General features: G+C 46.7%; 1 protein-coding gene across 1 annotated transcript; it reads left to right on the forward strand.

The window, feature by feature from the left end:
- The first annotated feature begins 1,668 nt into the window (after positions 1-1,668).
- Positions 1,669-19,376, forward strand: LOC125438162 (cytochrome P450 2J5-like). Its single transcript, XM_048506398.1, has 8 exons — positions 1,669-1,831; positions 3,129-3,278; positions 10,904-11,064; positions 14,729-14,905; positions 16,231-16,372; positions 16,795-16,973; positions 18,895-19,036; positions 19,186-19,376. The coding sequence occupies exons 1-8, from the start codon at positions 1,669-1,671 to the stop codon at positions 19,374-19,376; spliced, it is 1,305 nt and encodes a 434-aa protein (XP_048362355.1).
- Positions 19,377-19,390: the final 14 nt, after the last annotated feature.

Raw genomic sequence — 19,390 nt, forward strand, 5'->3', positions numbered from 1 at the left:
CATTTAATAATGCTTTAACCCATCTTTAAATACACTAAAATTGCCATCATTGTGTAGTGGTTAAGAGTGGTGGACTCTGATCTGAAGAACCAGGTTTGATTCCCTGCTCCTCCCCATGAGTGACAGACTGGGGAACTAGATTTGTGATCTTGGTAGCATTTATGAGAACTCTCAAAGCAAGTTTATAAGAAGAAGAGTTTGGAAGAGTTTGGAAGAAGAGTTTGGATTTATATCCCCCCTTTCTCTCCCGCAGGAGACTCAAAGGGGCTTACAACAAACACCCTGTGAAGTAGGTGGCGCTGAGAGAGCTCCAAGAAGCTGTGACTAGCCCAAGGTCACCCAGCTGGCGTGTGTGGGAGTGTACAGGCTAATCTGAATTCCCCAGAGAAGCCTCCACAGCTCAGGCGGCAGAGTGGGGAATCAAACCCGGTTCCTCCAGATTAGATACATGAGCTCTTAACCTCCTACGCCACTGCTGCTCCATAACGCTACAATGAAAACTGCTTGCAATAAAAGAATAATAAATCTGCTACTTCTCCAGTCATGCACATAAACTGTCTTCTCAAGAGTCAGTCCAGAAGACTGGGTATCATGCCAGACCAGCAGCTGAGCCTTACATAGGCTGTGAAGCTACATGAAGAATATGCACATTGAACTGCATACAAATGATTATAATCATGAATGTGTGACAGTATCTTACTGCAGCCCACTGATCTCCATGAAATGTTGCTAAAGGCAAGCTGCAGCCAAAGCCTTACAGAAGAGCCCTTCTGTATCAGACACTCCATCAGGCAACATCTACAGGTTTCTCCCCTCACAGCTTGCACAGCCAAGGGTGGGGCAATGGGTGTTTAATCAGGCTCCATCTGCAGTCAAAGCCTTTGAAAAAAACCCAGCTCTTTTGAGTCCAGCTCTATCAAATCAAGCTTTGAGGGGGCTTTTGAAGCTTTAAAAGGGGCTTGGATAGATTTATGGAGGAGAAGTCGATTTATGGCTACCAATCTTGACCCTCTTTGATCTGAGACTGCAAATGCCTTAACAGTCCAGGTGCTCTGCAGCAGCAGCAGCAGCAGAAGGCCATTGCTCTCACATCCTGCACGAGAGCTCCCAAAGGCACCTGGTGGGCCACTGCGAGTAGCAGAGAGCTGGACTACATGGACTCTGGTCTGATCCAGCTAGCTTGTTCTTATGAGGGCAAATGGGTGACAAAAAGAGCAGGTAGCTCTGATGAGTGATCCCCAGGCAAATAAGACACAGAGAAATACAACGTTGCACTTACCTGTAGCTCACTGAGTGAGTTTCAGTGCAGACATATATCAGGACTGTGCTTGTGCAGGCCTGCCATGAAAAGATGTTCAAGCTTCTTCTCTGCTCTGCAGCTTTAAGGAACACTCGCTCCCTCTCACCTCCCTCTGGGAGGGAAAATTCCCATCCAAATGGTCACGCAATGGGAGGGGGAGGGGGCTCTTCCCACAACATGACTATGTGGTGCTGGAGCCCAAATAAAAAACACTGCAGGGGTATTTTGGGGTGGGAGGTATAAAGCAAAACCTCCATGTTGGAGCAAGCTGTCATGTAGGTCAGCAGAGGCGCGGAATAGTGAATCCCATGTTAATGGGGATGGGGGCAAAAGAATGTAACATTTATCTAATTCTACCCTAACTGCAGATGGCAAAGAAACATGGAAACGTTTTCACTCTTTGGGGAGGAACTCAGCCTGTTATAGTTCTGTCTGGACTTGAAAGTATAAAAGAAGCACTAATAAAGCATTCAGAAATATTTGCTGGGAGACCACTGACCCCTTTCTTTGAAGATGTAACGAAAGGAAAGGGTAAGTTCTTATAAAAGCATTGGACTTGTTTTAATTCCAGAGTAATAATAAAGGAACATTGAAGGGAAAGTCTATATTTAAAAGAGAAAACCATGAAAGTTTCGGCCAGTTGAGATTTCTCTATCCAGCAGGCATTATCACCATTACTCAGTATGTGGAAGGTGTAGTTCTACTATATTCCTCTGGACCAGGGGTAGGGAACCTGCGGCTCTCCAGATGTTCAGGAACTACAATTCCCATCAGCCCCTACCAGCATGGCCAATTGGCCATGCTGACAGAAACTGATAAGGTGCCAGTTCCTGGTAAACCTCCCTGGAGAAACTCCTAGGTCCTACTCTGGGCCCCTGATGCAGGAGTTTTGAGCCCTATGAGATCAGTCTGGAAGTCACAGAACTTGTGAGGAGGGAGGGTTCAAGGGAAGATGAACAAGAATTTTTTTCTGTTTCATGTGTGCAGCTCTGCTGAGTAAAGGGGACATTCCACTTAGGGACATCAGAATAGCCTTGTTTGTCCAGAACATTGGTCCGTCAAGTCCAGCAGTGCTATCTCACACCACGGCCAACCAGGTCTTCTGTAAGGCTAACAACAGGGCACAGAGGCCAAGATCTTCTCCTGATGTTGCCTCCTGGCACTGTACTTCAGAGGTTGATGGTCTTTGAAAATGGAAGTTCCCTTAATCACCATGACTAGTAGCCACTGGTCGACCTCTCTTCCCATGAATCAATCTAATCCTCTGTTAGAGCTGTCTATGCCTGCTGGGAGCAAATTCCACATTTCACTCAGGCCCTTTCCGCACCGCAATGGTACAGGGGAGCATCGGCATAAACAATGCAGGCGCACCCCCCCCCCGGAGGACCGTTAAGCATGGGCCGGTCCGGCGGCGTGAAGCCGGGCGCAGCCGCCGCACAGGTGCTTGCCCGTTGCCGAGATGCCTACCTTGTCTCCTGGCTTCCAGCTCGTCCTGCAGAAGCCGGGGGGACATGCCCACAACCTGGAGACTATGGCTCTGGGTGCAGGCCAGAGTGTCCCCTGGCCCATCTGCGACTAAGCGAGCTCCAGGAGACAAGTAAACGTCGAAAGAAGGAATGGCACCTTCCAGCTTCTGCGATTTCATGAGCAGCTGCTGTCACTGAGTCAGACCAGTGCTCTAAAGCTCAGTATTTCACACTTTGAATGAATGAGTGAATACATGTTTAGACATGAACTACATTCGATTTCATAGCTCCCGGGCTGACAAATCATTATTAACATGAATTTCTACCAGTTATAATGTCTCACTGATTTTCGGTGGCCTCAGGTATCTTGTTCTCAAATGGTCACACCTGGAAGCAGCAAAGGAAGTTTGGAATAGTGACCATGAGGAGGCTGGGACTGGGAAAGAAAGGTGTGCAGAGCCAACTAGAAAATGAAGCCCTTCAGCTTGTTGAGATTTTTGCACATGCAAAAGGTATGTTTAACTGGGATGGGGTTAGCCTGTTCTGTTCTGCAGAAACCTTTTATGGGATGGTTATCCCATCACATCTGTACTTGTTACTTCTTGTATGAGCCAACATGGTGTAGTGGTTAAGAGCAGGTAAACTCTAACCTAGTGAACTGGATTTGTTTTCCTGCTCTTCCACATGGCGCAAGCAGATCCTCGTAGACATGCTTCCATTTCCTATTGAAAGCCAGCATGGTGTAAGTGGATCCTAATCTGGAGAACTGGGTTTGATTCCCCACTCCTCCACCTGAGTGTATCCCCTAGGCTTGGTCAATACCCTAGAAATTCAGTAAATTTTGGATTTGGATTTATTCAGGCAAAAAAGTATACCTGAAAAATTCGGGTTCGTCTGGTATTTTTTGATGTTGTTTCGCATTCTGGCCTGTAGGGGACACATGTTTAAAGCTAGAGGCATCATAATTTCAGGGTCTCATCCAGAGACTGTCCTGATGATACCTACAATGTTTGGTGAAGTTTGGTTTGGGGAGATTAAGGGGTCAAGCCGTTATACCCATCCCTCAGCTGACTCCAATGGGAGCTAACTGGAAATGGGGACTACCACTTTGAGGGTCCAAATCTTTGTCCCCCCTGAACCAAACTTCACCTACATGGGTGGTATCATCAGTCTCTGGATGACACCCTGAAATTTTGGTGCCACTAGCTTTAAAAATGCACCCCCGACAGGCACCCCCAAAATTTGCCCAGTTTCTGTGCTTTTCAGTGTCTTGGCTCCATTTTAGCCAATAGGGAATTTCTGAGTGTGTAAGCAGGCTACACGTTTGTGAAGTTAGAGGCACCAGAATTTCAAGGTGGCTCCAGGAGCCCCTCCTGGTAATAGCATCCAGGCTTGGTCAACTTTGCTTCTGTGGATTCAATTTTATGGCCCCCCCAAAGGCTTATTTTGTTTCCTTGCTCCTACACATGAAGCCTGTTGGCTGAGATCTCTCAGAACTCTTTCAACTGTCACCCCACCCCTTCATTCTTGCACTTCCACTCCCATGATTATTCCATGGCCTATCCTGAGTCTCCTAGATTTATTTTCTGAAGAGTTATGCCTTCCCCAGATGGATGGATGGACACACAGATGCACACATTTTATGATTACAGATACCTCAAATCTCAGAGCCAATAACAAAACTGTGCATATGCAAGCACAGGATCTTCTAGCTGACCTTCTTTCAGATTAAAAAGAAAACCTCAGAATCTACTGAATAATTTGTGAAACCGTAATGAGTTCTTGAACTAAATGTACCCCAAGATATTTCAAACATACCCACTGTTGACTTAGATGTCCCTCAATAGTCCATTCATATTTCTTAGATGGTTCTCCATAATCCACTCCCTTTTTTGAATAATTAATGCTGAATTTCTCCCTCTCACAGAAAGCATCAAATTTAGCTTGCATCTGTCTCATCTGTCTTGATTTATGATCACAGAACCATTTCATCAGCATGCAACTGGACTGAAACTTTAAAGCAAAAGTAGGAAGGAAAATGTAGTCAACCCCGCAGGATTAGGTAAAGCTAAGGGAATAAATGGCGAAGGCGCTTTGAGGAGGTTTCATCTGGCCAGTGACGCCAGCAACAGGAAGTGAGGGTTTTCATAGTCCTGACAAGCTCCCTGTGCTCTAGATCTCAGCTTTTAGCCTTTTATTAGGGTTTCATTGTGGGCGTGTAAGGAGGTGGGTGAGTGAGATGAAGCGGGGAGACTGGGAGACCCTGGAGATCATCATGTGATGCACTTGATCTCACCTGGCTCACGTCTGAGAGAGGAGCGTAAAGCGTCTGGAGCCTAATCCTCACCTGGGGAGCGGCAGACTTGCATTGTCCCTGCGCCCATTGACTGAGCTTCAGACAGTTCATGACCCGTGACTCATAAGGGGGGGGGATGAGGGTAGAGAGTCGCTTGGAGTCACGACCAAGGCCAAAGGCCGTATTAGCAGTCCATTAAGGCGTCCCAACGTCGCATCTACCACGGTGCTGCTGGGTCAGGCAGTGCATCACCACTATGCTCCATCCTTTTTTTTACATTTTAGAAAAAAAGGGGACGAGAAATGCTAAGGCGCTTATTTAAAGGACGCTTTGTCAATCCTCCTCGGGCCATCTGGTCAAGCTGGCCAAGCTGCTTAGTGTAACATTAGAGGCAGCTGCGGGGTAAAAGGGAAATTCGAGGGGCTTCTTGCAATACGTTACAGAGCAATAATAGACACACATTGAGGCGCAAACAAGATCCGATAGCGATCCAGGGCACACAATTAAACCCAATGCAGAGCTGTACAATAACACTCCAACCACCATCCTCCGGCAGCCAGCTCCAGAGGGCTGATGACTCACCAATGGGAGCAAAACATCATACTTCAGTGATTAAGATACAACTTCTTGCAGCTCACGCGTGCTTTCATATGAATCAATTGGGGAATTATCAGAAAGATTAAAACAACAACATATTATGTACATTCTGGCCCACATTTTGAGTGATGTAATAACCAATAAGAAGTAACTCAATGGCGGCTGCGATTGCTCTAGAATTAAACTGTGGCCAGTTCCTGCTGCTTCGGATTGGCCAGAGCTGGCCAGAGCAATGGAGGTAGAATTGATGGAAGCCGCACAGGCCAGCCGACCAATAGTCTTGGTGTTGTTACAGGAAACAAGTCCGGGGCTCCACAAGGGAAGTTCGCGAGGAACGGAAGCTCCACTTGGAAATGAAGGCGACCAGCGTCGTTTTTCGACAGGAGGATCGAAAGGCAGAAGCGGCGGCGTGGCGATCCGGGCTCCTGGGGTGGAGCCTGGGAGTAGCAGAGAGTCCGGCAGACAGACAGGCGGAAATGCAGCAATAACAAATAACATAACTTCAAAACTAGGGCATGCAATAAATTTAAACAGCAAAACATGGCTAAAGCGATACATAGGCTGGATGATGGGCGGAAGGAAGGCAACCGTGGTTGGCTAATTGTCCAATGCATGGCTCTTGCTGTTTGACTACCAAAGCTACAGGCGATGGCGTTAGAGTCCATGGATTTCTCAAAAGCCGTAGGGAGAGCTACTGATAGTCTTTAGCATTGCAGGTTCAGTGATTCTCACTGAGCAAGGTTGTGAGAGAAGTGTTCCAACAATTATTCAAGCGGCTGAAAACAGCGAGGAGAGTTCAAGGGTTAATCTATCAGGAATGTTCCTGGCTGCAATTCCAAGTTTCAGCCAGGCCGACTAGGGAGAATAGGCTGTAGATGAGGAGGCAGCGACACACAAGCGCCAACCTTTGAGCCATAGCTGGCCGAATGGCAGCCTGGGTTGCGATCTCCGTGGAAGAATGGGTGTACTGGTTCCAGAGGTCCCTCCCATCTTGGCCCAGGCTGGAGGGTGTCGGGCTCTCTCTCTCAACAGAGTGGCGGGGTCGGATCTCAGGAGGCCCGCTCCATTCTCCGGGATGGGGCTGGCCTGGCATGTGAGCTGGGCTCCTGTATAGAAGAGAAAAAAAAACAAGCGGCCTTTTCCCCAGGGTTTTGCGTGCTGGCTGGGTTAATTCGTTCTTATAGATGACAATGGAAAGCCCGAGCCCTGAGTGGGGAGGGCAATTTTGATAGAGAATAGAGAAGGGAAGTACTTTGGATATGGTCTGCTGGATGAGACCTTGATTGGAGTCAATAGGGGGGGGGAACTACTCCCCTTTTTTTCGATTTGTTTTGGCCAAGCTTTTCGTTAAAGCGCCAGTTGGCCCATTCAGAGCGATCACTTGCAACATTCAAAGGCGTTAAGAGATACAAGGCAGGAATTGCCGAAGGCTTAGGAGAAGGGAGAGGTCATATCCCAAGGTCCTGATGTTTGTTTGTAAACAATCCCAATCACCGTCTAAGGTGTGGGTTTTCACCAAAAGCATAGCAGACAATTCACAATTATAGTCATATAAGTAATATAAGCGTCTATAGGAAAGATATAGAAGATGCAAAGAAAACAGTTCCTGGGCTTGAGGTTTGATCACAGGAGCAAATTGAGAGGGTTTGCAAAAGCCCTTTATCAGATCCTAGATCTAGAGGTGGGGTGCGTCAGCCCATTAGAAAGAGGGAGGGTGTGCAGAAAGGGGAGGCAGGAAGGGTTTGGAAGTCAGCTCTACCTTCCTCGGCCAAAGGACTTTGGCAGAGGTTTAGGCTTCCTTCCTACACATGGCGAGGCTGTGTAAGATAGAGTGTGGCTGAGAGACCCCTGGCACTGTGACTAGCCAGGAGCCCTCAGCAGGAATGTGGGAGCATGAAAATGATTTTGGCTTCATAGAAATGCTTTAAGCCCATCCAATGGCAGCAGTGTAGGCTCAGATGGACCCGAAGGAAAAGGTTCTCAAGGAGAGGTTTGAAGAAAAGTTTTGAAGGTTTAAACTAAGATGGAAGCGCTTGAAGCAGGTCCCATCGGTATCCTGAGAGAACACTTGAGCTGTGTCCCGTTTAAAGCCGGATGCTGTAAATGAAAACCTTTCAAGGCATTGGCACACATAATCAGAAGGAGAAAAACTTTGGTGAAGCACAAGGCATGGCTTAGAAGCAATGGAGAGAATCCCCTATAGAGGAAACTTTTGGGGGGTCTCTTGAAAGGGGCAAGACATACAGAACATACACTTAGGCATACAGAGCACATATAAAGTAGCGAGGAGGGATTGCAACTCTGATTTGAGATTTTGCTCTCTGAGGTGCTGGCTTGATTTTGCTGCCACTGGGAGCTTTGAGCTTAGGGCACACTTTGCACAGGCTCAGAGGCTATGAGATCTGGTTTGAACCTTACAGCTGGAGAGGGGCCAAGGGGCTTCTTCTTCACGAAGGACTTTTGGCTTTAAGGCCATTGTCAGAGCATCTTCCCCTTTCCATGCCTCATTGTCCTGTAGATTGGCTATGGGGCATTCTGAGGAGAGCTCAAAGCGGCAGTCTCTTCCGTCAGCATTCCTTTCTGCTGCAATTCAGTGACTGTGGACTCTGCAGAGATTTTGAAATCGCGTGCCATTCTGGGGGCACTGGCCCGGAGGCATGAGAGTGACTTTGGAAGTAGAAGGGGCTAGCAGAGCAGGAAATATAGGCGTAGAGGGAGAGGCGAGCAACGAGATTTAGATTAGCTGAACTTAGATTAGACTCAAGTGAGAGCATAGAGGCAGAATGTTCCGTGAACTTGGCAGTTTCTGCAGGATGTTTGTCCATACTTGGATGTGGATGGCTCCCTGGTGCATGGGGTCGATGACCCCTGGGATGATAGAACAACCCTGTTCTTGGCCGGAAGCTTTGGCAAGACCAGCCCTAATGGTCTCCGTGGGGATGGGATCACTATACTGAGCTGGAGCAGCGAAGATCTCATGGGAACTCGGGGAAGGGTTTGAGGTGCGGATCTTGGTTCGGGCTGGGGAGATGCCGAGGGCCTCCCAGCGGGCGTGGGGCGCCCGGCCCTAGACTTTCCTGGGGGTCTTAGCCTTCTGGGAGAGACCCTCCTCCGTCCAGGGTTGTGGCCCCCAGCGGGCAGCCCTACAATTCCTCGAGGAAATGTCCTGGCTTGCATAATTGAAACCTCGTCGGAGCTGCCTCATGGCAGCGGAGAGAAGCTGGCGACAGAAGGCTGGCTTGATGGGCGAAGACCCGATGGCAGGCTTTGAGAGCATGTCCGGCCTTCGGGGAGGTTCCCTTCCCTAGGCCTGTGATAAACTGCGGCACTCAGCGGCGTTCTCCTTGGCAAGGCGCTTAGGAGTTTCGCCCTGGGCCTCCTCGTTGTCAACCTGCCTCTTGAGGGCCTCCTGGAGCCTGTTCACAAACTCAGCATAGGGCTCTTGAGGCTTCTGCCGGGTGCTAGAAAAAACTTTGGTTGGCTGCCCGGCATTGGGGACACTTCAAAAGCGCCTTGTGGCGCATTCAGGCGACCGTAGGGTGGCCACCCGGCAGAACCCGATCTGATTGTTAGGGTTACTGAAGGCATCAAGGCCCATTAAGAAGCTGAAGCGGCTGTGTGGCGCCCGCCCGGGCGGCTGCCCTGCTAAAACATTGCCGGCGAACTCGCTCTCCCAGATCACAAATTGTGCAGGGCTCAGGAGCATCGCGGAAGGTGGTCTTCCAGTGCGTCCGGAACCATTAAGTGATTCCTACGTGACCGCCTCTAGCATGCCACCTCTCACATAGGGCTGGTGACTCCTGGAGTGCCCGCTTTCGCCGAGCTCAGTGAGGATGTTATAGCTTAAAGGGCGGTGCTCGACAACCCGCCCGAATGGCCACCCTCCCCTCAGTATCTGTGAAGTGGGCCGGGGCACAATGCAAGAATCACCGGCATCGTCTTCCGTCCAGGTTTCTTTCTTCTGCAGATCGTGGCTAATACGTTCTCGCGAGTTTTGAAACCCAGCGCCATTAAATAAGCTGGTCACAGTGGCGGAGAAAATGGCGAACAAGGGGGAGAGCTGACTGAGCAGCGGGGAGAAGTTTGGATGAGTGAAGGAGCCGAGGGGCAGAAGGAGGACAGGCCCAATTTAGTGGATAGAAAATTCGGGGTTGAAATTGAAGGTGAAAGATCGAAAGGAGGCGGCCTACAGCAAAGGGGAGCCATAGGTCTGCAGGCTGATGTGACAAAACATTGTCTCCGCGTCAGTAGCAGCGACATCGGGCGAGGGCTCTGTCGCGAAGAAAAGTGCGCCCGATGTTTTCCCAGTCCTTAAGATTCCAATGTCCCCTCTGGGTACCATGGACACTGAGCTTCAATCTCCTCAACCAATTTGCGCCCAGCTCCCTTCTCTTCACGGGGACCCTGCATTTCGTTAAAACTTTCAGTTAGATCCAGCGTGCTTGTCATAAAGCCCTGCTTTTGCAAGCTCCATACTCACCGGTGTTCCGTCGGACGAGAGAGTGTCCTAGGGCCGTGTCTCTGGATGCTTGCCCGATCCAGAGGACAGAAGGCGATACAGCGCGGTGGTCCCTGGATCGCGCCCACGATCCAGCGGACAGTGCTCATGACCCTTCCCCAGCGACGGTGAGCAGGGTGGAGGTTCGAGGATTCCGGGTTTCGGCACCAGCTTGTAATCAACCCGCAGGGGGTAAATTACCAGCTAGGAATAGGCGAGGAGGAGGTTTTCATCTGGCGAGGAAGCGTCAGCAACAGAGGCAGCGGGTTTTCATGATCCTGACAACTCTCCCTGTGCTCGTCTCGCGCCTTTATTAAAGGGTTTCATTGTGGGCGTGTAAGGAGGTGGGTAGGGAGATGAGCGGGAGACCGGGAGACCTGGAGATCATCATGTGATGCATGATCTCACCTGGCTACGTGCGGAGAGGAGCGTAAGCGTCTGAGCCTAATCCTCACCTGGGGGCAAGACCATTGTCCCTGCGCCCGGTGACTGAGCCAGACAGTTCATGACCCGTGACTCATAGGGGGATGAGGAGTGGGGGTGCGGTGCGACCAGCAAGGCCGTAGGTCCATTGGCGTCCCAACGTTCTACCACAGTGCTGCTGGGTCAGCAGTGCATCACTACAGAAAAAAATCAAAAGAGGCCAACTCAGGTTCAGCAGCTTTCAGACGAGAAAGCAATCTGATTTTTTGCATTTAAAAGAGGTAAAACTATTGTTAATGTTGTGCATATACCTTGGTTTTCAGGGCAGCCAATTGACCCTTCATTATCCATCATTAATTCGGTCTGCAATGTGGTATGTGCTCTGGTTTTTGGACATCGGTATACTGTTGATGATGAAGAATTCCTCAACCTAATTAAAGCCATTGATTATATTATAAGATTTGGAGGTTCCTTCTTTAACCTTGTGAGTAGTCTTTTGCTTTTCTGTTGGAAGAGATTAAGGCATCTCACTGCACGGATGATAAAGCAGTGCTGGGAGAAAGACTTTATACATGAAAATGACTTTTGTTCCATCAGGTCATGGGTCCCTTAAGGTCAGTATTGTCTAGCCTCAGACTGGCATCAGCTCTTCAGGGTCTGTCTCCAGAGAAGAGGCAGTAAATGTTTGGGATAATAATGGTGGGAGCAGGCTACAACTCGAGGATGAGGGTAAGGCGATGTCCTGGGAGTCAAGGAAGGAGAACTCAAGCTCTGCTGTACCTCTGATAGTTGTGACGTACCTCCTTGTCTCGCCACAGAAGGAGGTTACTCAGGTATAGATGCATAGGAGTGCCACATGTGCAAGCAAAGGCTACCTCAGTGGCAGTAGGTTCATTAAAGATCCCCAGAGTCCGCAGGTTTGTTTAGTTATTGGTTTTATATGCCCCCTTCTGCTCATGGGCTTAGGGTGGCTTCCAACAAAGTGTCTTGGACAGATTTATGGACAACAAAGGGCTTGGACAGATTTATGGAGGAGAAGTCAGTCTATGGCTACCAATCTTGATCCTCCTTGATCTCAGATTGCAAATGCCTTAGCAGACCAGGTGCTCAGGAGCAGCAGCAGCAGAAGGCCATTGCTTTCAAATCCTGCATGTGAGCTCCCAAAGGCACCTGGTGGGCCACTGCGAGAAGCAGAGTGCTGGACTAGATGGACTCTGGTCTGATCCAGCAGGCTAGTTCTTATGTTCTTATGTTCTTATGTCTGTTCAGGTAAAAGAATCTGAAAAATTCTGTTCGGGTAAAAGGATCTGAAAAATTCAGTTCAGGTTAAAATAATCTGAAGAATTCAGGTAAAATAATCTGAAAAATTCTGAAGTAGTACAAGTGTAATGTGAAGGGAAGCTTCTGTCAGTTACCGTATATACTCGTATATAAGTCGACCCAAATATAAGTCGAGGCACCTAATTTCACCACAAAAAATTGGGAAAACTTATTGACTTGAGTATAAGTCTAGGGTGGGAAATGCAGCAGCTATTGATAAATTTCAAAAATAAAAATAGATACGGTCGGGTGCTATTTGGGGGTCTCTGCCACTGACCTCCATCTCACCAATCCTAAGGTGTCTGTCACCGACCTCTTCATCCAACAGCTTGTCCAGCTTACCCACATTGACTGGCGGTCACCCACCGAGAGCCAGGGGCTGGCCACCTCCAAGAAGAAGGCAGAGGCAGAGAAAGTGGCTGAAAGGGGGAAAGCAGAGAAGAAGGCAGAGGAGAGTGAAGCAGAGAAGGAGGCTGAGAAAGTGGCTGAAAGGGGGGAGGCAGAGAAGAAGGCAGGGGAGAGCGAAGCAGAGGCAGAGAAAGTGGCTGAAAGGGGGGAGGCAGAGAAGAAGGCAGAGGAGAGCGAAGCAGAGGGATGGCTTTTTCAGCATAAAAATGTGCTGAAAAAGTAGACTTATACACGAGTATATAAGGTATATTGAAATCATTAAAATCCCTTTTTGCAAGACTTCCGCGATGGACTTTCCTTTCATATCATCTATCTGACATCAGTCTTAGTCTCTACCTGCAAATATATATATAGTCTATTGGCACTTCAAAAAACAATGAAGTGTAGCAAAAGTCTTAATGGACAACAGCCTGCTTCTTCAGATACAGTGAGTGGGTTGTCACTAGGCACACCCTTTGTATAGGAGATATGGACAAATAAACAGAAGGATCAAGTGGCCATAAAATGCGGGGGAGTCTGGGCAAAAGGTAACTAAGCAAAATCTCAATCGAGCAACCGCTCCCAGCTCCAACCAGTCCAGTTCATCATCAGTTTCCTACAAGGCACCCTAGAAATTGACAATTCTCTCATACAGGACATCAGAATATCCTCAAAAGTTCATTCCTGAGGCAGGTTTTGGAAGAAGTGTTTACCAATAAGCATTTTTGCCACAAGCTTTGGTGTCCTGTAACTTTAGTGGAAAACTAAATCCCACAGAAGTAATTCTTAGCCCCCTTTTTTTGGGGGGGGAGGTCTTATCCACTAGGGGACTGAAGAGCTCCACCTCCATCATTGATCTGGTAGTTAAGCAGGAACAATCTTCCATAGAGAATCACTGTTTGGCCAAAGAAGATGCTGACTCTTCCTTCAACACCTCATTTCTGTGTGACAGTTTCAGTACGCAGTTGCTGTCATCTAAAATAAATTGCATGCAAACTCTTTACCAGAGGTTGACAACCTTTTTGAATATGAGAAACCTATTAAAATATTTAAAAATTGCAGACACACAAACACACAAATATAATAGAAGCAAAAGAAGAGTTTGGATTTATACTCCCCCCCCTTCTCTCCTGTAAGGAGACTCACAGGGGATTACAAACTCCTTGCCTTCCCCTCCCCACAGTTAACATCTTGTGAGGCAGGTGGGGCTGAGAGAGTTCAGAAAGAACTGTGACTAGCCCAAGGTCACCCAGCAGGCTTCATGTGGAGGAGCAGGGAAGCAAATCCAGTTCCCTAGTTAAGAGTCCGCTGCTCATGTGGAGGAGTGGGGAATCAAAACCATTTTTCTAGATTAAGTCCATTTGCTCTTAAGCACTACATCATGCCAGTATTTGTACTGTTAGTATCCATCGACGACACTTTTCTCAATGACAAAATGATTGTTCAGTGCACAATAATGTATTGCTTAGTGTAATAGTTCAGTGATTTGTGAAACAGTTTATCGCTTTAAAAATAGTTTATTGTTTAGTGCAATAACTCTACCTTCCCCTTGGATTTCAGTTAGAAATCATGGTACTAGGATCTTCTGTCTTCCTTGGTATGCTGGATAGCTTTGCCCCTCCCTGCAGGTCATGCAAGGATTGTGCAATCACTGCTATGTATGTAACCTCTGGATGGCTGAATTGTGCAGGATTCTTGACGCCCTGCAATGGAAGGACACTGTGTCCCAAAGTGTTTTTCCCATCTGTGTGACCGCTGTCACTCCAGAACCCAGAATTTGAGCTGCAGTTTCTAATTTCCCTGGCCTAGGGGTTAGGGGGTTGGAGGAATCATAGTTCAGGAGAGCAGGTACCCTGTTGATAAGCTTCTCTCAGCCATTCTTTCAGCTGACCAAGCAATAGCACAGCTTGAGAGAGAAGGATTTTAAAAAAATATCTATAAAGTAAAGAAAGGACACTACAAAAAGCAGAGAAATAAGATAAAATCTATTACAAGAACTTCAAAACAAAGTTTCAAAGTATTCTTGCCTTCCTTACAGAGGGCAGGACAAGAACTGTTAATAGAGGAGGAAAGTGCACCCCACTGGTGGTCAAGGGAAGCGAATTTGTCCCTGCTTCTTGTTCAGATGAGAGAAATCATCCCGCAGTCAAGAAGGTCCTCATCCACTGTGTGAGAATTAAGCAACGTGTTCCTGCTAATCCCCCCACAAAAACTGGCTGCCGCCTGCAGCTGTGTTTGGGTAACTCAGAACCACCAAAAGGTTACGATGTCTTTCTCACATCTCTTCCTTGTCATCCAGATCTGGGCCCAGGAACAGGCTTTCCTTTGCTGACAGTTAATGTGCTTGCCCTCAAGTGTAATCCAGACCATGAGGCTGAAGATGCTGCTTAGCCTGTTTACTGAAGTGGAGAATTTGCTGCTGCTTCTTTCCCCTCCTGCAGATGTATGAAGGGTTCCCATGGCTCATGAAACACATCCCATGGCCATACAAGCAGGCATTTGCCTCTGTAGATGTCATGCGGTCACTTGCAAGGAAAGAGACAGAAAGACACAGGGCAGAACAAACAATGCATGAACCGCAAGACTTCATCGATTACTATCTACTTCAGATGGAGAAAGTAAGTATCCACTTTGTGATTTCAGCTCACCTGAACCATTTGGTCAATACCCTAGAAATTCGGTAAAATTCGGATTCGGATTTATTCAGGCATAAAATTATCTGTATGTTTGAATAAGGCAAATAACATATTTGGACATTTGGGTATATCCGAAACATTCGGGTCTGTCTGATTTTTTTGGTATTTTTTTGTTTTGTTGCGTTGGTGCCTGCAGGGGATGTATCTGTAAAGCTAATAGCATCAAAATTTCAGGGTCTCATCCAGAGACTGTCCTGATGATACCAATTATGTTTGGTGAAGTTTGGTTCAGGGGGTCCAAATGTATGGACCCCCAAAGTGGGTGCCCCCATCACCCATTGTTTCCAATGGGAGCTAACAGGAGATGGGGCTACCCCTTGAATGGTCCATAACTTTGGCCCTCCTGAACCAAACTTCACCAAACTCTGGTGGTATCATCAGAACATTCTCTGGATGAGACCCTGAAATGTTGGTGGCATTAGCTTTAAAAATGCATCCCTGACAGGCACCCCCCAAATTACCCAAGATTCTCTGCTCTGCAGTGCCTTGGCTCCATTGTTGCCAAAGGGGAATTTCTGTACAGGCTGCACATTTTTGAAGACAGAAGCACCAGACTTTCAAGATGGCTTCAGGAGACCCTCCTGGTAATAGCATCCAGGCTTGGTTAACTTTACTTCTGGGGATTCAATTTTATGGGCCCCCCCAAAGGTTTATTTCCCCCCTGCTTCTACACATGAAGCCTGCTGGCTGAGTTCTCTCAGAACTCTCTCAACTCCCCCCCCACTGTCTCAAGAAGCAAAGTTCACTGAGACTGGATGCCATTATCAGGAAGGCTCATAAAGGGATTCTAATAAAGGTTATTTGTTTGTTTGTTTACAAGAATTTAAAAGGTAGAAACAAACTTCCCCTTTCCCATCACTAAACCATTTGGACCATGGCCACAACCATAGAGACACAGTAGTGAAATAGTTTAAGAAACTTATATTTTTTCTGAAGTCACACAATCCAACTCTCTTTACAAAACAGGACACAGTAAATGTCTGTTATTTTTTCTGTTGGGTATCTTATCTTCTCTGGGAGCCTGTACTGATCTGATGCTGCTCCTGAACTTTTTATATAGCCTTATACCCATGGATGAAAAACCAGATGACAGTTCTACAATTGTTCAGGTTGTCAAGTCCATCCCATTAGATTCCTTCTCTCTTTTTTCTAGAAACATTTTATGAGTCTTTGGATAACATATTTGAGAGTCAAAGCAAAAATCATTGTAAAACATGTTTCTTTTTTCCTCCGGTTGTCAATAACAGAGCAAGAAGGACCCTACTTCAACATACAATGAGGAAAACCTGTTCCAGTGTATTTCTGACCTCTTTATCGCCGGTACTGACACAACATCCAAAACTCTGCAATGGGCTCTGCTTCTTATGGTGACTCATCCAGATATCCAAGGTGAATAAGAATTATGTGATGTAAACAAGGGTCATTCAGTTCTTATCAGTTGGTTAAAGAGTTTGTAACTTTGGGCTGATAAATGTTATCAGCACAAAGTGGGGTCTATAAAAAACTGGTGGGAGAATTAGTGACTTGGTATTTTTCTGGTAGAGAAGTGGAGCAGGGCGGTATACAAGCATAATAAGTAAGTAAGTAAGTAAGTAAGTAAGTAAGTAAGTAAGTAAGTAAGTAAGTAAGTAAGTAAGTAAGTAAGTAAGTAAGTAAGTAAGTAGTAAGCGAAGTAAGTAAAGCGAGCGAGCGAGGCGAGCAATGAGCAAACAGTAAACCGAGAAACAGTGAAACCTTGAATGATCGCTTGGCTATCCTCAGACAAAAGTGGTGTCCAAAGTAAATCTTATATTGTCCATCCTTTTCCCCAGAGAAAGTCCAAAAGGAGCTAGACGATGCCTCGCAAGCAATTGGCTATCAAGATCGGAAGAAAATACCTTATACCTTTGCTCTGATTCATGAGGTCATGCGTTACAAATGTATCCTATTAGTTGGGAACTTTAGACTGTCTCTGCAGGATGTGACCATTCTTGGTTCTTTCATTCCTAAGGTAAAGAACGTATTTAAAAAACAAACACTATCCAGGGGGCATTTGAAGAAATGTATTCAGTCAAAATGTAGTCATTAATATGTTGGACAAGGACCCCTAAAAACCAGGTTCAAATGGCTTCTTGTGCCATGAAAACTTACTGACTACTCTCAGGCCAGACAACATAATACTGGGTTACATTCGGTATTTAAAAATCTAGGTCTCTTTTATCCTGGTTTCTCCCTTCACACGGGTGCCCATTTCCATGAAGGAATCAAGTTAAGACTGGGAGGAAATACTTCTATTTCTTTCGCACAAGGCTGGCTTTTTTTTGTTTTTATAATGCAGATGAAGTTTGCTTGCTCCAGCATCCCCAGTGTGCTGCAATCTGATTGGCTCTTCCCCCCCAAAGGGAATGCTTCTGATAGGCAGATCCACAGCAACTGCAGGAAAACCAAGTAGGACACGCAAGCCACTTTTTCTCTAGCTTTGGAAAGGAGCCTGTGCAGTGAGCAACATGGCAAGCATGTCGTGCCATACAAAGTAAAATCTTTTGACCAATGTATCAGCAGAGTTTAAAGCGGAGTCACTCTGGTAAGATGAGAAGTCTTTAGTAGTCTTCTTGCACTCACTACAACCTTCTACCACACTTGGAAAAGAATACTCTCCACGCAAGATGTGCTTTCCATAGGAAGGTTTTGACTTTAGCAGTTGCAAGGTTACACAAGTATTCTATACAAGACTATAATACTATACAGAACACTTCAGCAATAACAAAGTTCAACACACACAGAGCTTAACTCAGTCTCTATCTGTATCTCAACTTAGCACAGCACATACAATGCATACATCCAACTGGATACTTTTCCCTGCCCATGCAACAGCCTCTCATTGGTCTAGAATTACAGTTGAATTCACCAGTCATGTTATAGGTCAATCTTTGCTACTTTTGCCCCTAGACTAATTGTCTCCATCCTCTGGGTTTTGCAAACCTCTGCTAACTTAGAAGATGACCTTTTAGTGAACTTTTACTCTTTTTTACATATATCTTGGCACAATACTGGGCAAAGCACTATGTCCCATCCACATTTAAAGGTATGCAAGAAACCACAGCAAGAGACACTCACCCCCCCCCCCGATATACCAAATAACATTTGACTGGTCTTTGGGGCTGTCACAGGGTGAGATTATCCTGCCAGTAAGGTTCTTCTCTCCCCGCCCCCCAAGAATATGAGCCAGGAGCTGCAGGGCTTGGTTCTCCATGCTCTGGCTTGGCTAGCAAGCAGCACTTGACAAGAGCGAGCAGGAACAGGGTGTTCTTGCTTTCCCACGGGGACTTGCTTGTCTGGCTCCTGGAAGGGCTGTCAAAGCATAGAACACTCACTTATGGAATGTTTCAGAAAGGGAGGTCTGCAACTCAGCAGAAGTGAAACTTTCATGATTTAAGGCGGGGAGATCAGGCAGCAGGGTGGGGGAAATAAATCTGTTTTCCTCCCGTGGTGTTGGCACGGAAGCAGATTCAACTCAGGATTTTGGGAAAAGATCATGATTTTAGCTGTTTTTTGAAAAACCTAGGATAAGGGAAATATCGCAAGATAAACCCGCTTTAGGATTGGGAACCGTGCAAACTTTTTGGCTAAACTGGGATATTTCCCTTGATTAACCCGAGATATTTGGACTTAGTGGAAGTGACCATAAACTCTCTACCATTAATATCAGGCCAACTAGCTGGGCAAAATGTAAGACAGGACCCTGGAATAGGGTCCACTGGTTTGACCAAGCCGGGCTCTTCTTACGTTATTTTGGCATGCTGTTTTTTAACTGAATTCTAAGTTTCAAGAGAATCCTTGGAACTCCAAGACAATCAGCACTAAGACAGCAAGGGACAAAAGCAAAAGAGATTGATGTGGACACATTCTAAACCAGCTGGTTTTCCTTGCAGGGTTCCATTATTGTTTTAGATATACACTCAGTTTTTTCTGATCCTAAGATTTGGGAGACCCCTGAAAAGTTCAACCCAAGTCATTTTTTGGACAAGGATGGAAAATTTGTGGATAGAGAAGAACTGGTGCTCTTTGGTGCAGGTAAATGCCAAACTTAGTAAGTGAAACTGTGAATTTGGGGTCCCTTCAAGGAGACCTTCTCACACTGGCTGCTGAATAAGGGGGTAAAATACTGGTGGTTATGTAGACCTGCTACTCACTTGCTGGCTTTGCTTTATTTGCTTTTGCAGGATCCCGTGTATGTATAGGGAAGGAGTTGGCGAAAATGGAACTGATCACCCTCTTCTCCAATCTGTTGAGAGCATTCACCTTCAAGCTGCCAGAAGGAGTGAAAGAAGTCAGCACGAAGCCTGTATTAGGCTTTATACTGCCTCCTCACCGTTATAAGCTCTGTGCTATTCCCCGCAACAGTGAAACATGACCCCTGACAATAAT

Source organism: Sphaerodactylus townsendi, linkage group LG08 (genome assembly GCF_021028975.2).
Source record: "Sphaerodactylus townsendi isolate TG3544 linkage group LG08, MPM_Stown_v2.3, whole genome shotgun sequence".
Taxonomy (NCBI): domain Eukaryota; kingdom Metazoa; phylum Chordata; class Lepidosauria; order Squamata; family Sphaerodactylidae; genus Sphaerodactylus; species Sphaerodactylus townsendi.

Coding starts and splice junctions, on each gene's coding strand:
- LOC125438162 (XM_048506398.1), top strand. CDS start 1,669: ATGGCAAAGAAACATGGAAACGTTTTCACTCTTTGGGGAGGAACTCAG. Junction 1,832..3,128: donor AGATGTAACGAAAGGAAAGG/GTAAGTTCTTAT, acceptor CGGTGGCCTCAG/GTATCTTGTTCTCAAATGGT. Junction 14,906..16,230: donor ATCTACTTCAGATGGAGAAA/GTAAGTATCCAC, acceptor TGTCAATAACAG/AGCAAGAAGGACCCTACTTC.